Source organism: Solanum tuberosum, unplaced genomic scaffold (assembly GCF_000226075.1).
Source record: "Solanum tuberosum cultivar DM 1-3 516 R44 unplaced genomic scaffold, SolTub_3.0 scf00010, whole genome shotgun sequence".
Lineage (NCBI taxonomy): Eukaryota > Viridiplantae > Streptophyta > Magnoliopsida > Solanales > Solanaceae > Solanum > Solanum tuberosum.
The window spans coordinates 965,928-980,900 of NW_006238936.1; the positions used below are offsets into that span (position 1 = coordinate 965,928).

Sequence of the window (14,973 nt, forward strand, 5' to 3'; positions counted from 1 at the left end):
GTGGGGGGGGGGGGGGGGGGGGTACATATACTTGATATCTCTATCTGACCTCCTTCACCATCCATGTGTGTGCTTTGTACCTCGTGCAATGGTGCAATCTTTTTGTGGATACTATCAACTTCCAAGTTGCATTTTATTCAATTGCATCAAGTGTATACTATTTTCTCTTCATTCTTTTAGCTTTTTCTGGCGAAATAAGTATTGGAACACATTGGTTTACTTTATTTCCTTGCAGAATGCATATGGTTCACTGCACGGAGGAGCAGTTGGAGATGTAGCAGTAAGGGTAGCAACTGCCTGTGCTCGAACTATCGTGGGAAAGGATAAAGAGCTCTTTCTTGGAGAATTAAGCATATCTTATCTCTCTAGTGCTCCTCAAAATGTGAGTCTTTATGGCATTTGTTTTGTCCTCTCAGCATTCTCTGTGTTAATGCACTGCTTACAGCTTAAGCATCAAGGAAGAGCAGGTCAAGATTTGTGTGGTCTTTTTTCCTGTCACCTGCGACAGTGCTGAGTGTGTGTGTGAATCTTCTTACAGTTTTGTAAATACTGCACAGGTGTTTGTTGTTTAACAGCAGACATGACGAACCCATATGGAATTTTAAGATGAGAAAGTCACAGAACTGACCTAGACTTACAAAGTAGGAACACAGCCGTCATGTTGAATTGTCTTGTTTTAACCATGCTACTCCCTCCATTTCATATTACTTGGCCCTTGTTGACCTGACACACCCCTTAATAATGTTTCGCAACTCTAAATTTGACTACTACTACTTTATTTAGTTACTTAATGGAGTATTAAGGATAGAAAGGGAGAAATATAACAAAGCTCTCTTGATTTCATAAAATGGACAAGTAAATTGAAACAACTATTTTTAGTATGGGGTCCCATGTAATATGAAGCGGATGGAGTATTTGTTTACTGAGGTATAAAAATATATTTGTCAGCATGATAAGTTAGCTATTTGTCTGCAATATTTATGTGTTGAGGTACAATACCCATCCTGCCTTTTCACTAATTTATTTCTCTTTTTGGATTGGGGGTACTCACAGGCTGCAGTAATAGTTAATGCATCCATTGTTCGAAGTGGAAGAAACCTGACTGTAGTTGCCCTGGATTTTAGACTAAAGGATTCTGAGAAACTGTGTTACATTTCTCATGCAACATTCTATCATGTGCCTGTAGCAAGTTTATGAACCAGACCTGGTTCAACACATTAAGCCAAAGACATCCTGCTGATAGGTATATCAGTTCTTCAATATGTATCCAGAAAACTTCTCTCGCCTTTCAATCTGTGCATGTTGCCTCATATTTGAGTTCGTCTGATTATAGTAATCGCGTTCCAGGAATCTGATACACGTCCAATTTCTTGTCGTTGACAAGCTTTGGAACTATAAAACATTACTTAATTAAATTTAAGATGCTAATTAAAGTACTTTTTGTGGAGCTTTGTCAAATTAAAGGATACTACATTTCTCTGCTACTATGATAAACTTCTTCAATAAGCTTGGTTCACGATGTATTGACGTGTATCAGTTCCAAAACTTATGTTCCCTTTGCCATTGCTTACATGGTACTAATTGTATTATGGTGTTCAACTACCCTTTCAACACCTTAAAATCGTGCAATATTCTGTGATTGTCAAAAGTAATGTCATGTCTGTTTAACATTTTGCACTCGCACGTACTTTTGAATAAAAATAACTACAGCAAAATCTCTTTTTGTTGACAAACAGGTTGAAAGACCAGGTAAGTCACAATGTTGGAGGGTTTACAAAGTTTCAGAACTTCATTAGAATCGGGAAAAGTTCAGCTGTATTGCTGGAGTATGTGTTCCCTATCAGAGGAGCTTAGAAACGTCTATGTAAATAAACTGTCTTCGTTTCTGCGAAAAGTGATAATATATGTTGGCATCATTGTCCAGTTACAAACTCAGTAATGTTTAGAAATGTGAATGGAAGGCAACCCATTAATCCAAGACAATTTCAGTAAACATCATGTACTTGTACCTCTATTTTGTGCTAGGGCTGTGCAAATTTCGGGTCACACCAATAAACCAAACTGATAGTAGGTTTATTGAGTTAATCGTTCGGGTTATTGGCCTATGATTATTGGATTATTGATTTGGGTTCGGTTTGACCACTTTCCTTAATTGATAACAAAAAAGTAAAGTTAACCCTTTTATTGTTACGTACAATCTATCGTTTGCACAAATTTGAAATATTTATTAGAATTGAGTTGTTGAATTTTATGAGATGAACATGTACATGACTTTCTTCTATCAACATTTATAACCCAATAATGATGCTGATCTTTAAGAGAGACAAGATATTATTTCTGAACACCATCATCATATGCTTACGAGAGGTGCGTGTTATTAGTAGTAAGTACTATATACTGCACAAAGAAATTAACTTTTAAAAAAATATTTTTCTATTTTTAATAAAAAAGGATTAAAAAAACCCAACAAACTTATGTATCAACAAAATCTTATCGATTAATCAGGTAATAAAATTTTATTGGCAAAAAAAATAAAATGATTTACATGCTACAAACCTGATAATGACCACAATTGAGCTGAGGTGTCATAACTAATTAGTGGGGAACATTTGCAAAATATAAATGAGAAATAGAAATACAGTAATAACTAACTATGTACTGTTCCATAGCTGGAGAGTACAAGTAAATCGAGCGGACAGATTGGTTAGGTGCGGTAAGCGCGGAGTTGGGGGACCACAAATTCATCAGTTAGGTATGTTTATCAGGTTAGGAAGTAGGAAGGCAAGAAGAAGATAGAATGGGGGAAGAGAATTCAAAGCGGAAGAGTTCATACACCAAAGACACAATCATCTCGGAAGAATTATGTGAGGAGGACATTGCTCTGGTTGATATCCTCTTCATGCACGTGCTACAGGACGGTTACAACATTCCACCTCAATATCATGATGTTAAGGACTCCTTCTCTCAAATCATTCGCAGCTGCCTCAAGGTCCACAGTATCCACCCTGGAAAAATCTCCTGCATTCTATCTGTCAAACCTGCAATCTTGGTAATATATGATTTTTCGGTCCCTTTTTAAAATTCTACGCTTATCAGTTATGTCGAGTAAAGAATTTCCTTAATTATTGAAGGGTTGAGTTGCTCGATCTTTTGATGACATGTATATATGTAGATCACAGGTTCGATTTTGCAGAGATGGTTAAGAGTCCCTTATATGCTTTTGATTGAGCTGATTTTTGGAGTCACATTCTCCTTTTACACCCATACTAGCCAGGATTAGTTCGTGTGTAATTAAGCCCTTTGAATTTACAGACATATAGATTCTTTTGGAATAGTAAATTTCAATCTTCTTTTGCAGAAAAACACAACAGCTTTGTTTGATTTGTGCTTTTGTTTTTTTTCTTCTAGTTGCCTTCCAAATTACATGTCTTTAAGTCTTGTATTTGCCATCTGATGAGTGTGCAACCTCTTTATTGTAGAATGCTTATCGTACCTTGCATGGAGGAGCAATTGGAGCTGTCGCCGAGAGGGTGTCAATTGCCTGTGCCAGAACTGTTGTAGGAAAGGATAAGGAACTCTTTCTTGGAGAATTGAGAATGTCATATCTTTCTGCTGCTCCATGCAATGTGAGTATTAAAGCTATCATTTAAGATCGTCTATGTCACTAGATTTTATTGTATAGTAACAAATTGGTAGGAGAAATTGCATATCATAAAAGGAGATCTCATTCTTTTCTCTTTCCCTATATTTATTTACCTTTATATTTGTGTCCTCTCTAGGCAGAGGTGGTCATACACGGGTCTATCATTCGGAGTGGAAGGAACATAACTGTAGTTGCAGTTGATTTTCGGCTCAAGGACTCGAGGAAATTGGTCTACACCTCGAATGCAACATTCTATCACATGCCTGTCGCAAGTTTATGAACTTAAACTCAAACACATTAAGTAGATACATTTGCTAAACACGTTCAGCAGCTCATATTGCATCACTAGATGAATTTGAGACTTAGACTCTTATCTGTAATCCCCAAAGCAATATTTACATCTTGCATTATCTGAGATTCCCTTATTTGTCATCTGTATCATCTTTGTAATCAAGTGTTGCTTGATGAAATACACAATTGAATCATGATTTATTGATATAGAATGAAGTGAAAGTCATGTACATCACTCTTGTATTAGTGGTTTGTCCAATGAAACTCTACTTTAACTGGACTGCTGTATCACTACTTATACTGCAAGTCTGCAACAATGACAAGGAGATGACAGATTTTTTTTATTTACAATTAATGGCATCCGTTATACTGGACGGCTTAAATGTAACTTCTGATGAACACAGCCTCAATGAAATAGAGGAGATCTAGACAAATAAAGGAGCATCAGGCACTCTTTTTGTTAAAGAAAATTGCTAATGTCTCATTATTCCTCTCACTCCAAAATGTTTATCTGCGTCCTGTTAACACCAGATAGAAGTTCACCTGAGGACTAACTGTACAATGAGAAAATGATGCAGATTCTGGAGAGATTCTTTATCGGGCTAGTGGCTGGTGAATCACTGTTCAAAGAGCGAGCAGCCCAGTTTTAATGATTAGAGTGTTATTACTTATAATATTTGATGGCTTTAGTTTGGTAATTTACTGACTTGATTTTTTGGATTTGTATTCCTAGCGAACTGGAATATAAATACTGTTTTTACTGAACTTTCCTTACTTGAAGACTTGGTGATGGACATCCCAGAAGTTTTGCTCCTTTACCCGGTACGGAATTTAAAAAATAAATAAAGACTTTGAAATATTTATCAAATTGCCCTTTAAAAAGTAAACTCACTTTTCTCTCTCCTCATAAATATATTGGAGTATTATTTTCAGATTAAGTGAGACCAACAAAGGTAAAAGAGAAATTGTACCTTTAAATACTTACCATATAAGGAAATGTGACATTCTTTTTGGGACCGACCAAAAAGAAAATTGTGTCACATAAAATAGGACGGAGGGAGTATTTGTTATCACAAACCAAATGTTTTCAAGAGGATAAAGACAAAATTAAGTAAAAGTAAAAAAAATGTTTAGGCTGGAAAGTGGAAACCAGTGTGGTCAGAGGCGGATCCAGGATTTAAAGGTCGGGGGTGCCATATCGCCTTTAAATAGACATGTTCATTAAATCAATCAAATATTTAATCTATTTTACCCTTGTAAATAGCAACTTGGGACTGTTGTTCGGTTATTCATCTTTTGATTTTATAAAGACAAATGAATCGAAAAAATAAATAAATTATGACAACTTAGCTTAAAGAAAAGCCTTCCAACAATATTCTCTATAATTGCACTTGGTTGAATATTCATATTTTAAATACATTTAGTGATGACATAGTTATTTATATTTATTAATAGTTCACGCTCTATGCAACATACTTAAATAAAGTGGTTGAAAATTTTTCACATGCATAATTTCAGTAACAGAAACGAAGTCTTATGTTGATGTTTTGACTCACAATATAAAAATCTTAAAAGGCCAACGAAATCATGTGAGATTTCAGTATAATTTTTATGTCGTCCTTTAATGCAACATGCATTTTATTTTGTAATTTAAATTTGACAAAAAGAAAAGAAAATTTTGGAGGAGGAGAAGATTTAAAACAAATCTAGTCATTTGTATGACTAAAAAATATTTCATCAAGGGTAAAAGAAAAATACAAATTAAAGTTGTTTTTAATAATAGAAAGTAATATTCTTTTAAAATAATCTAAAAAAGAAAGTGTATCACATAAATTAAATTGGAAAGAATAATATTTTATGTTTAAAATAAAAAAGAGAAAAAAAGTCAATAAAATACAAACTAAGTGTTTCACAACATGTTAACATTTGCTGATTATATTATAAAGTAAAGCACCTATCAACATGTTGTGCTCATAGCCTAATGTAATAGTATTTCTAACTACTCCGACATTCCAGGTTCGAATCCATGTAGTGATTCTATTTTTTGCGGAAAAGAAAAGAAGAAAAAGAATTGCAGCATAAAATATGTACAATTAAAACGTAACCATCCAGATTCGATCCCACATGTTTGGGGCGAGAAACTCAACCTGCCACCAGTGGCACCATGCTTCAATTTGTTCTCTGGGTGGCAAGTTTAATATTTATCAGATATCCAATTCATATATACATACATAAACGGAATTTCAACCGAGGTCACTGGGTGCCGTGGCACCCCCACGACTGCACATAGATCCGCCCCTGAGTGTGGTCCCGTTACACTGCCTTGTTGATTGGTTATGGCGAAAAAAGGGTCAATGGAATGACAGTGTAATTTCTTCCGATAAATATAGCTTTGAAATTTGTTGATTGGATAGCAAATTGCTTAGGTATATACAGTTGAATCTTTATCAGGCAAGGTCAAGGTAGATGGGGGAAGAGAGTTCAAAATCCAAGAGTTCATACACCAAAGAGACAGTCATCTCCGAAGATTTAGCTGAGGAGGCCGCTTTCTTGGTGGATCGTCTCCTCAGCCGCGTGCAACTCCACGGGGACAACTTTCCGGCCCAATATAAATCTTTCTCTGAACTCACTCGCGGCTGCCTCAAGGTCCACAGCATCCATCCTGGCAAAGTCTCCTGCATTCTATCTGTCAAATCTGCAATCTCGGTAAAATATTTCGCCCTTTGTTGGGATCTGATTTTCACTTCTGTTCAATTTTTCAGCACATACAACTCTGTTTCTTTTCTTTGGAATTTTCACTTCTGTTCAATTTTTCAGCACATACAACTCTGTTTCTTTTCTTTGGAATTTTCACTTCTGTTCAATTTTTCAGCACATACAACTCTGTTTCTTTTCTTTGGAATTTTCACTTCTGTTCAATTTTTCAGCACATACAACTCTGTTTCTTTTCTTTGGAATTTTCACTTCTGTTCAATTTTTCAGCACATACAACTCTGTTTCTTTTCTTTGGAATTTAGGCAAGCCTGAGCCTTAGAGCAATGGGGGAATTGTTCTTTTGTTGACATTTAGATCACAGTTCAAGGTGTGAAACCCATTTTCAGAAATGGTTAAGAGTCTCTTACATGGTTTTGATCAATCTTAACAATCATACTAGCCAGGATTACTTCGTGTGTGCTCCCTTTGCAGTTCTTTTGCAGAACAACTTTGTTAGATTTGTGCTTTTGTTTTCTTCTAGTTGGATGGGCTTGCCCTCACTCTTGAGTCTTGTATTTTCCATTTGACAAGTGTGCAACCTCTTTATTGTAGAATATTTATCGTAGCATGCATGGAGGAGCAGTTGGAGCTGTCGCAGAGAGGGTGTCAATTGCCTGTGCTAGAACTGTTGTAGGAAAGGATAAGAAGCTTTTTCTTGGAGAATTGAGAATGTCATATCTTTCTGCTGCTCCAAGCAACGTGAGTATTAAAGCTTTCATTTAAGCTCATTTTACCTCAATGCCTCTAGATTTTAGTGTATAGTAACAATATGTAAGATCAAATGCACATCATAAAAGGAGATCTCATTCTTCTCTCTTTCCTATTTATTTGCTTTTATATTTATGTCCACTCTAGGCAGAGGTGGTCGTAGATGGGTCGATCACTAAGAGTGGAAGGAACATAACTGTAGTTGCAATTGATTTTCGGCTCAAGGACTCGAGGAAATTGGTCTACACCTCGAATGCAACATTCTATCACATGCCTGTAGCAAGTTTATGAACTTCAACTCAACACATTACGTAGATACATTTGCTAAACCCGTTCAGCAGCTCCAGCTCATGTACAATAGCAAATCATTGATATAATCTCAAGACTCATATATGTAATCACCAAATCAATATCTCGTATTATCTGAAATGCCCTTAGTTGTCTTCTGTATCTTCTTTGTAACTAAGCGTTGCTTGTTGGAATACACAATTGAACCATGAATTATTGAAAGAGAACGAAGTGAAAGTCATGTACATCAATCTTGTATAAGCTGTGTCCAATGAAACTCAACTTTAACTGCAGTGCTGTATTACTACTTAATACTGTAACAATGACAATGAGATGACACAGATCTTTTGAAAAACAAAAAAAGGCGATGCAACTAATGGCATCTGTTGTACTACACAACTTAAGTGTCTCTTCTGATGAACACAGCCTCAATGGAATAGAGCAGATCTAGATAAACAAAGGAGCATAAGGCACTCTTTCTGTTAAAGACAAAATTTCTAATGTCTCATTACTCCTCAGTTTGTGTGTCTTGTCAACACCAGAGAGTTCACCTGAGACGAAAAAACAATTATGATATCAAAGCTATTGCTTATTGTACAATGAGAAAATGATACTACCAGAACCAAGAATAAGACATTCTTTAGCATCAAGCTAGTGTCAGAATATTTGATTGCTTTAGTTTGGTAATTTACAGTAAATCATATATATTATGTTCCCAATGCACAAACTATTTGTGTAGGAATTATACTACATGGATTGTTATACAGTAAATAATAGAGTGATGCATTGATTTGTTATGCGATGAATAAAGAATACAACGATTGTAAATACTACCAAAATCAAGAACTCGCTTAGTACACCATTACAAATACATGTGTTCTTATCTACCTCCTATACAACAATACACCAATTCCCCAGTAACTCTACCCATCAAATTCAAGCAAATGGAAAGAAATCACTAATTATTGTTTTTTGCTTTTAACTGGATTTGAACCTATATTCTAATGGTCTTCATTCCGGGTTCATTGACCGCTACTCCACACTCTGGATACTCTTGATTCTGAAGTATTTACATTGATCTACACTAGACACGAAGTGAGACTATAGGCTCCCATAGTTGATATACTAATTTGAACTGCACAAATAATAAATGAATGTTTCCAGAATCTTATAGACTGTTATTGGTCATATTGATACTGTTGGAACGATGAACAGTGTTCAATTAGCAAAGTGTTCTCATTTGTCTTGCAGCCATACTAGTTCCTCACCTAACTATCAGTTTGAGATGCCAAGAATATAGAATACTTTTGGGATTGATATTTTCTATCACCAAAGAAACTCAAATTGAAAGACCACACCACTACCATCATATGCCATAATATTTAAGATAGTGATGTACTTAGAATCTAGGAGAAACTGTCACTGAATCATGCCTCATGGGAAGATAGCATTAACAAATTCCTCAGCATTGAACGGTTGGAGGTCATCTACACCTTCCCCAACACCTACAAACTTTACAGGAATACCAAGCTCATCAACCACACTGACCTGCAATGCCAGAAGTTTGAGATCATTTAAGTAGTTGCAGTTTATCAGTTTTTAGAGAGAAAAGATTAACCACAACAAAATCATAAAAAGAAAAATGAGCTAAATTTGGAGAATTCAAAGTATACCACACAGCCACCTCGAGCAGAACCATCAAGTTTAGTCAATATTAAGCCAGTGATTCCAACAACCTAGAGAAGAAGGCAATTTCATAAAGAACCTTGAACTAATTAAAGTAACATATATAGGTTCAGAATAACGAGCTGACAAGAGTCATTACCTCGTTAAACTCTCTTGCTTGAGGAAGCATATTTAAACCAGTAGTTCCGTCCAGTACAAGCAAGATTTCCTGCAAAAGTTCAATATGTTATTCTTACATTCATGACAAGGGTTTTCCATTCAGCATCAAGAGAAGTTTAGCTCAGTCTAGAAAGAATTTAAGCACAGCAAATAGAATGGGCGGGAAATTGGATTTTAGATGAAAAAGAGGAGCCAATAACTAAGAAAGGAAAAAGGATAAAACAACCATGGTTATCTATACAAAAGATTCCAATAACTTTTATAGGGTTTCACTATTTTATCCATTCTTGTTTACACTGAAAAGATATCAACAAATACAATCTGACTTGATCTTCAATATTGAGTTCTTTTGTCCTTCAAAACAACTCGTACTCCTATCTTTCCAAATGCATCACCAAATAGCTGTATAGTATTCCATGCTCTCTGCAGATGCTCTGAAATCCCTTGAAGAATCAAATTTATCTAAATCCAGCTATTTTATTTTTCCTTGAAAAGGGTCTTGTATGCTTTGAATCCATAACATTGGTACTTCATAATGTGGGAATAAATCTTGCACCAAAACTCACATAGATACATCATTACATACTATAGGTTTTTTTTAAAAAGTACTTTTGTGTATATTATAGGTTTTAGCAGTTTGAAGCCATTTCAGTGATGAGGCAATAGGGGGACTCCATTGTATGCTTAAACATCACAAGTTCTCCAAAAGATGGGACAAGCCATGACAGATGTTTGACAGTATAATAAAGAAAAAAGCTGAAGAGTTCAAGTTTAACATACATTAGGTGCACCGTTAACAATTTTACTGACAACTTTTTTGCATGCCACCAATTCCTCCATCAAGCTATAGTTGGTGTGCAAACCTGGTTAAAATTTCAATTTTGGTTACTCAGAGATACTCTATAAGTGTGAATAAGAAAGGTGTTTTCATATTCACTAAACTTACGGCCAGATGTGTCGCATAAAACAATATCGAAACCCTCTTCCTTTCCTCTTTTAACAGCCTGTGAAATAACTACTCAGGAAGAACTTCAAGATCATGTGGTTATGTAAAAGTTTCCACTGACATTATTATTTGGGTTAATATCTAGCGTTGCAATCACATGTAGATTAAAATTGTACTTTGGTACCTGACGATGCCTTAGCTTTCTCTTTTTCAGCAACAACAATCTCACAACCAGTCCTTTCAGCCCAAATTTCTAACTGATCGCTAGCAGCTGCTCTAAATGTATCACCAGCTGCTAATAGTATCTGCAAAAAGATCACAGAATGGAAGTGTGAGAAGCAGGAGCTATCCTGTCATGAGTAGAAGAAGAAAGATAATGCATCTAATTCTAATTAAGTGGCAGAGAAGAATGTTTGAGTGAGTTTTTCAAAATGTAACAAATACTTTATCCTGAGAACCAATTTCCTTTGTGATTAAATATCAAAGGAATGTAAGAGAATGAGAGATTTACACAACAAGAATACGTAAAGATTACTGGACTGTAAGAAAAACTACCAACACTAGTCCTCAAGGTGAAGGGAAGGATCATGAAATGTTTCAAGTGGTTAAAGTTTAATAATGGAAAGCATATCCCAAGATATGTTTACTGTTATGAGTATAAAGATTTGCAAAAGGTTGGAAGGCAGTCATAGGAATGTCTTCCTTTGTTTCGGCTTAACCAAGATATTTCTTGACAGAATTACTCAACCTAACGATTGTGTCAGTTTCTCAAACCAACTCAAGAACATAAAAGCTTTCAACACCACCAATTTCGATAGCATGTTTCCATATTAGCAGATGAGGAGTCAGTGCCTGGAGTCCTAAAGTTTAAGCTTCAGCATATGTGACAAGTCTAACTTTGCCAAAAAATTTCTTTAAAATGCAATGCCATACTTTGATCAAAATGAATATTGGTAATTATTGTTTCAAACATAACCTAACGCTCACTGGAGAAATTTGACAGGAATTATTTGTTAATACACAGTATTCATCAATTTTAGTGATACAGAAAAGTGGCTTGCGCTAATAGTTCTGTAGTATAGCTGACAGCTACAAGATAACAGTTTGCCTCACCTTTGCCCCTTCTCTCTTCAACCTATTTGCCAACTTTCCTGCATTAGTAGAAAAAGAGTTACAGTCACAAGTTACTGCCACTTTTAAAATTGTTGACTATGTGATGGACATCACAGAAATTTTTGCTCCTCTTACTACTCATTATTACAAATCAAATGTTCTCGAGAGGATTAAGAAAAAAAGGCAAAAGTACTACTCGAATATGCAATAAAAATGGATTTTGGAGAAATTTCACTGTTGCCACAAACATATAACAACTTTTCTTTATTGCACATTGACTCATTTTCCAACCAATAATATGAAGGTTTACCATGAAAACAAAATCAGTTCCCTTACCTAGAGATGTTGTCTTCCCACCTCCATTGACACCCACAATCATGATTACTGCTGGTTTCCTAGTACATAAAAGCAAGCACCAAATTTTAGTTCACTCCATTAAAAGACATGCTTCAGATAAATGTAAAATTAAAATTAGTAAAGCAGTTGAAACCTGAAGCCCAGACTGAGTTCTGTTTTAGGTGCTTTACTAGTCAATAGATCCAAGATACTCTTCTTTAGAACACTCTTCATTTCATGTCATTGGATTTCACAAAATCAACGCATCCATAGGCAAGAAAAACAGAAAATTAACAAACAAGCAGTAAAATAAATGTGTAAAACTACTCTGCGTAGAGCATGAGCAGTCATTAGTTTTCCCTGAGAACAAATTGAATTAAATGGTTTAATTTCTAAAACAGCATTGCATAGACCAGTGTGTTACTGGAAAAACTGAATATCTCATCATGCTTACTTTTATCTCACTTCCTGATTTGATTTTCCCTGCATATATATCCTCCCGCAAGCTCTCCACAATCTTTATGGTAATCTTCGGCCCAAAATCAGCGACCAACAGAACCTGAAACCACAGTTAAAGATTGTCTCAATCCTCAACACTTGCATGTGCCGGAATATAATAACTCAGTTAGCTAAAATAACTGCACGATTAGTATTTGGACATAAATATACTACGTAATGCAAGACACCAAATAGTGATACTAATCTCAGCACAAGGATCGGGAACATTCATTTGAGACAGTTTCTATATCGAAGAAAGTTTTCTTTCCCCGGAAAGTTCATATGTAAAGATGTAAAACTTCCCATTCAACTCTAGTTCATCAAATAACGCGTAACTTTATAATATATTAATTCCACCTTCTACAGCAATTACAGCACGCCAAAGGGAAGCACTACGCCATGTTGAGAGAAAGTCCAAATTATTATCGAAACCCTGTTTCAAATAATTAAGACTGTGACATAATTCTGCAGCAAATAGTGGGCAAAGGTGACGATCATCAGGAATGTACAACGAAAAATCATAAAATACCTAAGGAACCACACAAAAAATTGCTCAGACAAGCAAAAATAACAACAGAAACTCAAAAAGAGTAGTCCCCTCATCTCAATTTATGCAAAATCATTTACACTTGCTCATATTTATGCGACTTCCAAAAACACAATATCATGAAATTATTCAAAATTTTAAATTTTGATACCCCTAGCATGTAACTTTTCAATCATTACTTCAACATTTTCTTCTTCTATAAGTAACATAATACTATATAAACTAAAACAACATCTCAAACAGTAATTTTCAATTTTCAGTTTTAGCAAGAATCGAAAGGGTATTTGGAACTAAACCTCTTCAAGTTCATCAAGAACACGATCAGTATCAGAAAGGTTCCAGTAAAGGAGGAGTTCATCAATAACAGCTAAATTGTCTCGAGTTTTTGAGAATCCTGAGAACAGTTTCTCCACATCACTTTTGGCTTTCTCTTTCAGCAAACGACCAAGCTTCGTGAAGAACCCCGTTTGACCCGCCGAGCATCTAAACCGGGACTGATCAAACCAGGTTTTGGATGTGAAGTGGAGGAGAGTTGAACCGGAGTTAGAAGGTGGGAATACCGGTTTGGAAGGAAGATATGGGAGACGAGAAGATAACGTTGAAGCCATTTGTTCAGCTCAGAAGCAGCAATGGAGAAGATAATGCAGCTTCACACGACGCCGTTTTATTGCTCTTTAACATTCTTTTTTCTCTCTTTTAGTTTTCAAAATAGCATGTTTATTTTTTTATTTTTGATATTAGAAAGTTTATAATTGTATACAAAAAAAGTTCAAAATTATTTAGAATATAATTAGGGAACTTACATAAATCAACTAGTTTAGTACTCCAGTTAATTACTTAGATACATTCTAGTTTGCAATATTACGAATCTTATCAGATTTTGGTGCGTCCAAATATGTTTTGATACATGTATCTCGGGATACATAGGATAAAAATTATGTGTAATTTGTTTTAGATACATTGTAACCAAGTGAATTTGCATGTATATGAGATACGTAACAAATCAGCTTGCTCTCCCTCTCCTCTCTCCCATCTTACTCACCAGTCGCCACTCTCTTATGTAAATACATGTATCTAGTGTGAATCGCATGGATCTGGGATGTATAACAAATCTCAGTTGTCTCTCTCTATTTTAGTGTAGTGGTAGCAAAAGTACATATCTAAGTGTATTTTCCTCAATATACGGTAGAAACTCTTAATTAGTGGTAAGGTACGTAATATTTTAAAAGTATAGGTAATAATAGTGTATATAGTAGTAAAATATGTCTAATTATATAGTTTTTCTTTATAATAATGATATCATATTTATATCATTTTTAATATATAATAATTTCGAATAAACTAATAAAATAACAATAGTGCTCTTCTTCAAATCTCTTCTTTCAAAGTTTTTAAAAAATTAAGATTAAAAAATTGAGAAAAAAAGTAATATATATATATATATATATATATAAAATAAGCCACAGTGCAACTATCATTGTAACTATCTTGTTAGCTTTCATATATATATATATATATATTCTATATATAATAAGCTACAATGCAAAGATTTTTATAGTATTTAGTTACATTGTAACTATCTTGTTAGCTTTCAACCAAAAGCTAACAAGATTTTCTATATATAATAAGCCACAATGCAACTATCATTTTATTATTTAGTTAAATAATAATTATGTCATTGTATGAGCTATTTATTATTCATTCATTTTGAATTTGTTAATCTGATTTTGATCTGACACATAGTTTACGAAAGTAAATTAGATTTTGAGAAAAAACATTAAGTGATACTTGAAGTTGTACCTTAACTTTGCGTGCGTCCTATTATCCCACAAAACATTCAAAATCACAATTAATAAACATTTTTTACACAATATTTCCACTTTGGACAAAAATATCCTTCGAATGTGCAATTTCTTAAAAACAAAAAGTCGGACCCATTATTGATGTATTGAAGGATGCTTTGGTAATTTCCTATGATGAATTCGTTTTGTTTGTTTCGTTTAA

At 34.6% G+C, this 14,973-nt stretch overlaps 4 protein-coding genes across 6 annotated transcripts in view; 3 read left to right on the forward strand and 1 right to left on the reverse strand.

Moving 5' to 3' along the window:
• The window catches only part of LOC102585319 (uncharacterized), a 3,831-nt gene extending 1,817 nt beyond the window's left edge, over positions 1-2,014 (forward strand). The window contains exons 2-4 of one of the 2 annotated variants that reach the window (XM_015311370.1): positions 236-382; positions 1,054-1,239; positions 1,737-2,014. In XM_015311370.1, coding sequence (XP_015166856.1) covers positions 236-382; positions 1,054-1,197 — 291 coding nt within the window. In that variant the 3' untranslated portion in view covers positions 1,198-1,239; positions 1,737-2,014. Of the gene's footprint in view, positions 1-235; positions 383-1,053; positions 1,244-1,736 lie in introns of both variants that reach the window. The other variant, XM_006339387.2, reaches the window with a different exon arrangement.
• Positions 2,015-2,557: 543 nt separating this feature from the next.
• On the forward strand, positions 2,558-4,318 carry LOC102602213 (acyl-coenzyme A thioesterase 13-like). The gene is made up of 3 exons (XM_006339711.2): positions 2,558-3,049; positions 3,480-3,626; positions 3,780-4,318. The coding sequence occupies exons 1-3, from the start codon at positions 2,798-2,800 to the stop codon at positions 3,921-3,923; spliced, it is 543 nt and encodes a 180-aa protein (XP_006339773.1). The 5' UTR covers positions 2,558-2,797; the 3' UTR covers positions 3,924-4,318.
• An 85-nt stretch (positions 4,319-4,403) lies between these two features.
• On the reverse strand, positions 4,404-13,666 carry LOC102585654 (cell division protein FtsY homolog, chloroplastic). 2 transcript variants are annotated; one of them, XR_001474152.1, is made up of 13 exons: positions 13,266-13,666; positions 12,379-12,483; positions 12,079-12,152; positions 11,925-11,983; positions 11,589-11,626; positions 10,660-10,780; positions 10,476-10,544; positions 10,310-10,392; positions 9,510-9,578; positions 9,358-9,420; positions 9,084-9,232; positions 8,207-8,235; positions 4,404-4,443 (listed from the first exon to the last, which is right to left on the reverse strand). XR_001474152.1 is itself a non-coding variant. In XM_006339388.2 (12 exons), exons 1-11 carry the CDS (start codon positions 13,575-13,577, stop codon positions 9,119-9,121), a joined length of 1,107 nt encoding a protein of 368 aa, XP_006339450.1. In that variant the 5' UTR covers positions 13,578-13,666; the 3' UTR covers positions 7,919-8,235; positions 9,084-9,118. The 2 variants fall into 2 exon arrangements, 1 of the variants encoding a protein (XP_006339450.1); XM_006339388.2 differs by lacking the exon at positions 4,404-4,443 and having other exon boundaries at positions 7,919-8,235.
• LOC102585989 (acyl-coenzyme A thioesterase 13-like) lies at positions 6,220-8,039 on the forward strand. The gene is made up of 3 exons (XM_006339389.2): positions 6,220-6,640; positions 7,241-7,387; positions 7,544-8,039. Exons 1-3 carry the CDS (start codon positions 6,401-6,403, stop codon positions 7,685-7,687), a joined length of 531 nt encoding a protein of 176 aa, XP_006339451.1. The 5' UTR covers positions 6,220-6,400; the 3' UTR covers positions 7,688-8,039.
• Positions 13,667-14,973: the final 1,307 nt, after the last annotated feature.

Excerpts from the sequence above, each read along its gene's own strand:
- LOC102602213 (XM_006339711.2), top strand. The coding sequence starts at position 2,798 with ATGGGGGAAGAGAATTCAAAGCGGAAGAGTTCATACACCAAAGACACA. Across the intron at positions 3,050-3,479 it reads CTGTCAAACCTGCAATCTTG|AATGCTTATCGTACCTTGCA; the intron begins GTAATATATGAT and ends TCTTTATTGTAG. Across the intron at positions 3,627-3,779 it reads TTTCTGCTGCTCCATGCAAT|GCAGAGGTGGTCATACACGG; the intron begins GTGAGTATTAAA and ends TGTCCTCTCTAG.
- LOC102585989 (XM_006339389.2), top strand. The coding sequence starts at position 6,401 with ATGGGGGAAGAGAGTTCAAAATCCAAGAGTTCATACACCAAAGAGACA. Across the intron at positions 6,641-7,240 it reads CTGTCAAATCTGCAATCTCG|AATATTTATCGTAGCATGCA; the intron begins GTAAAATATTTC and ends TCTTTATTGTAG. Across the intron at positions 7,388-7,543 it reads TTTCTGCTGCTCCAAGCAAC|GCAGAGGTGGTCGTAGATGG; the intron begins GTGAGTATTAAA and ends TGTCCACTCTAG.
- LOC102585654 (XM_006339388.2), bottom strand. The coding sequence starts at position 13,577 with ATGGCTTCAACGTTATCTTCTCGTCTCCCATATCTTCCTTCCAAACCG. Across the intron at positions 10,393-10,475 it reads TTTATGCGACACATCTGGCC|GTTTGCACACCAACTATAGC; the intron begins GTAAGTTTAGTG and ends AATTTTAACCAG. Across the intron at positions 9,421-9,509 it reads AAGCAAGAGAGTTTAACGAG|GTTGTTGGAATCACTGGCTT; the intron begins GTAATGACTCTT and ends CTTCTTCTCTAG.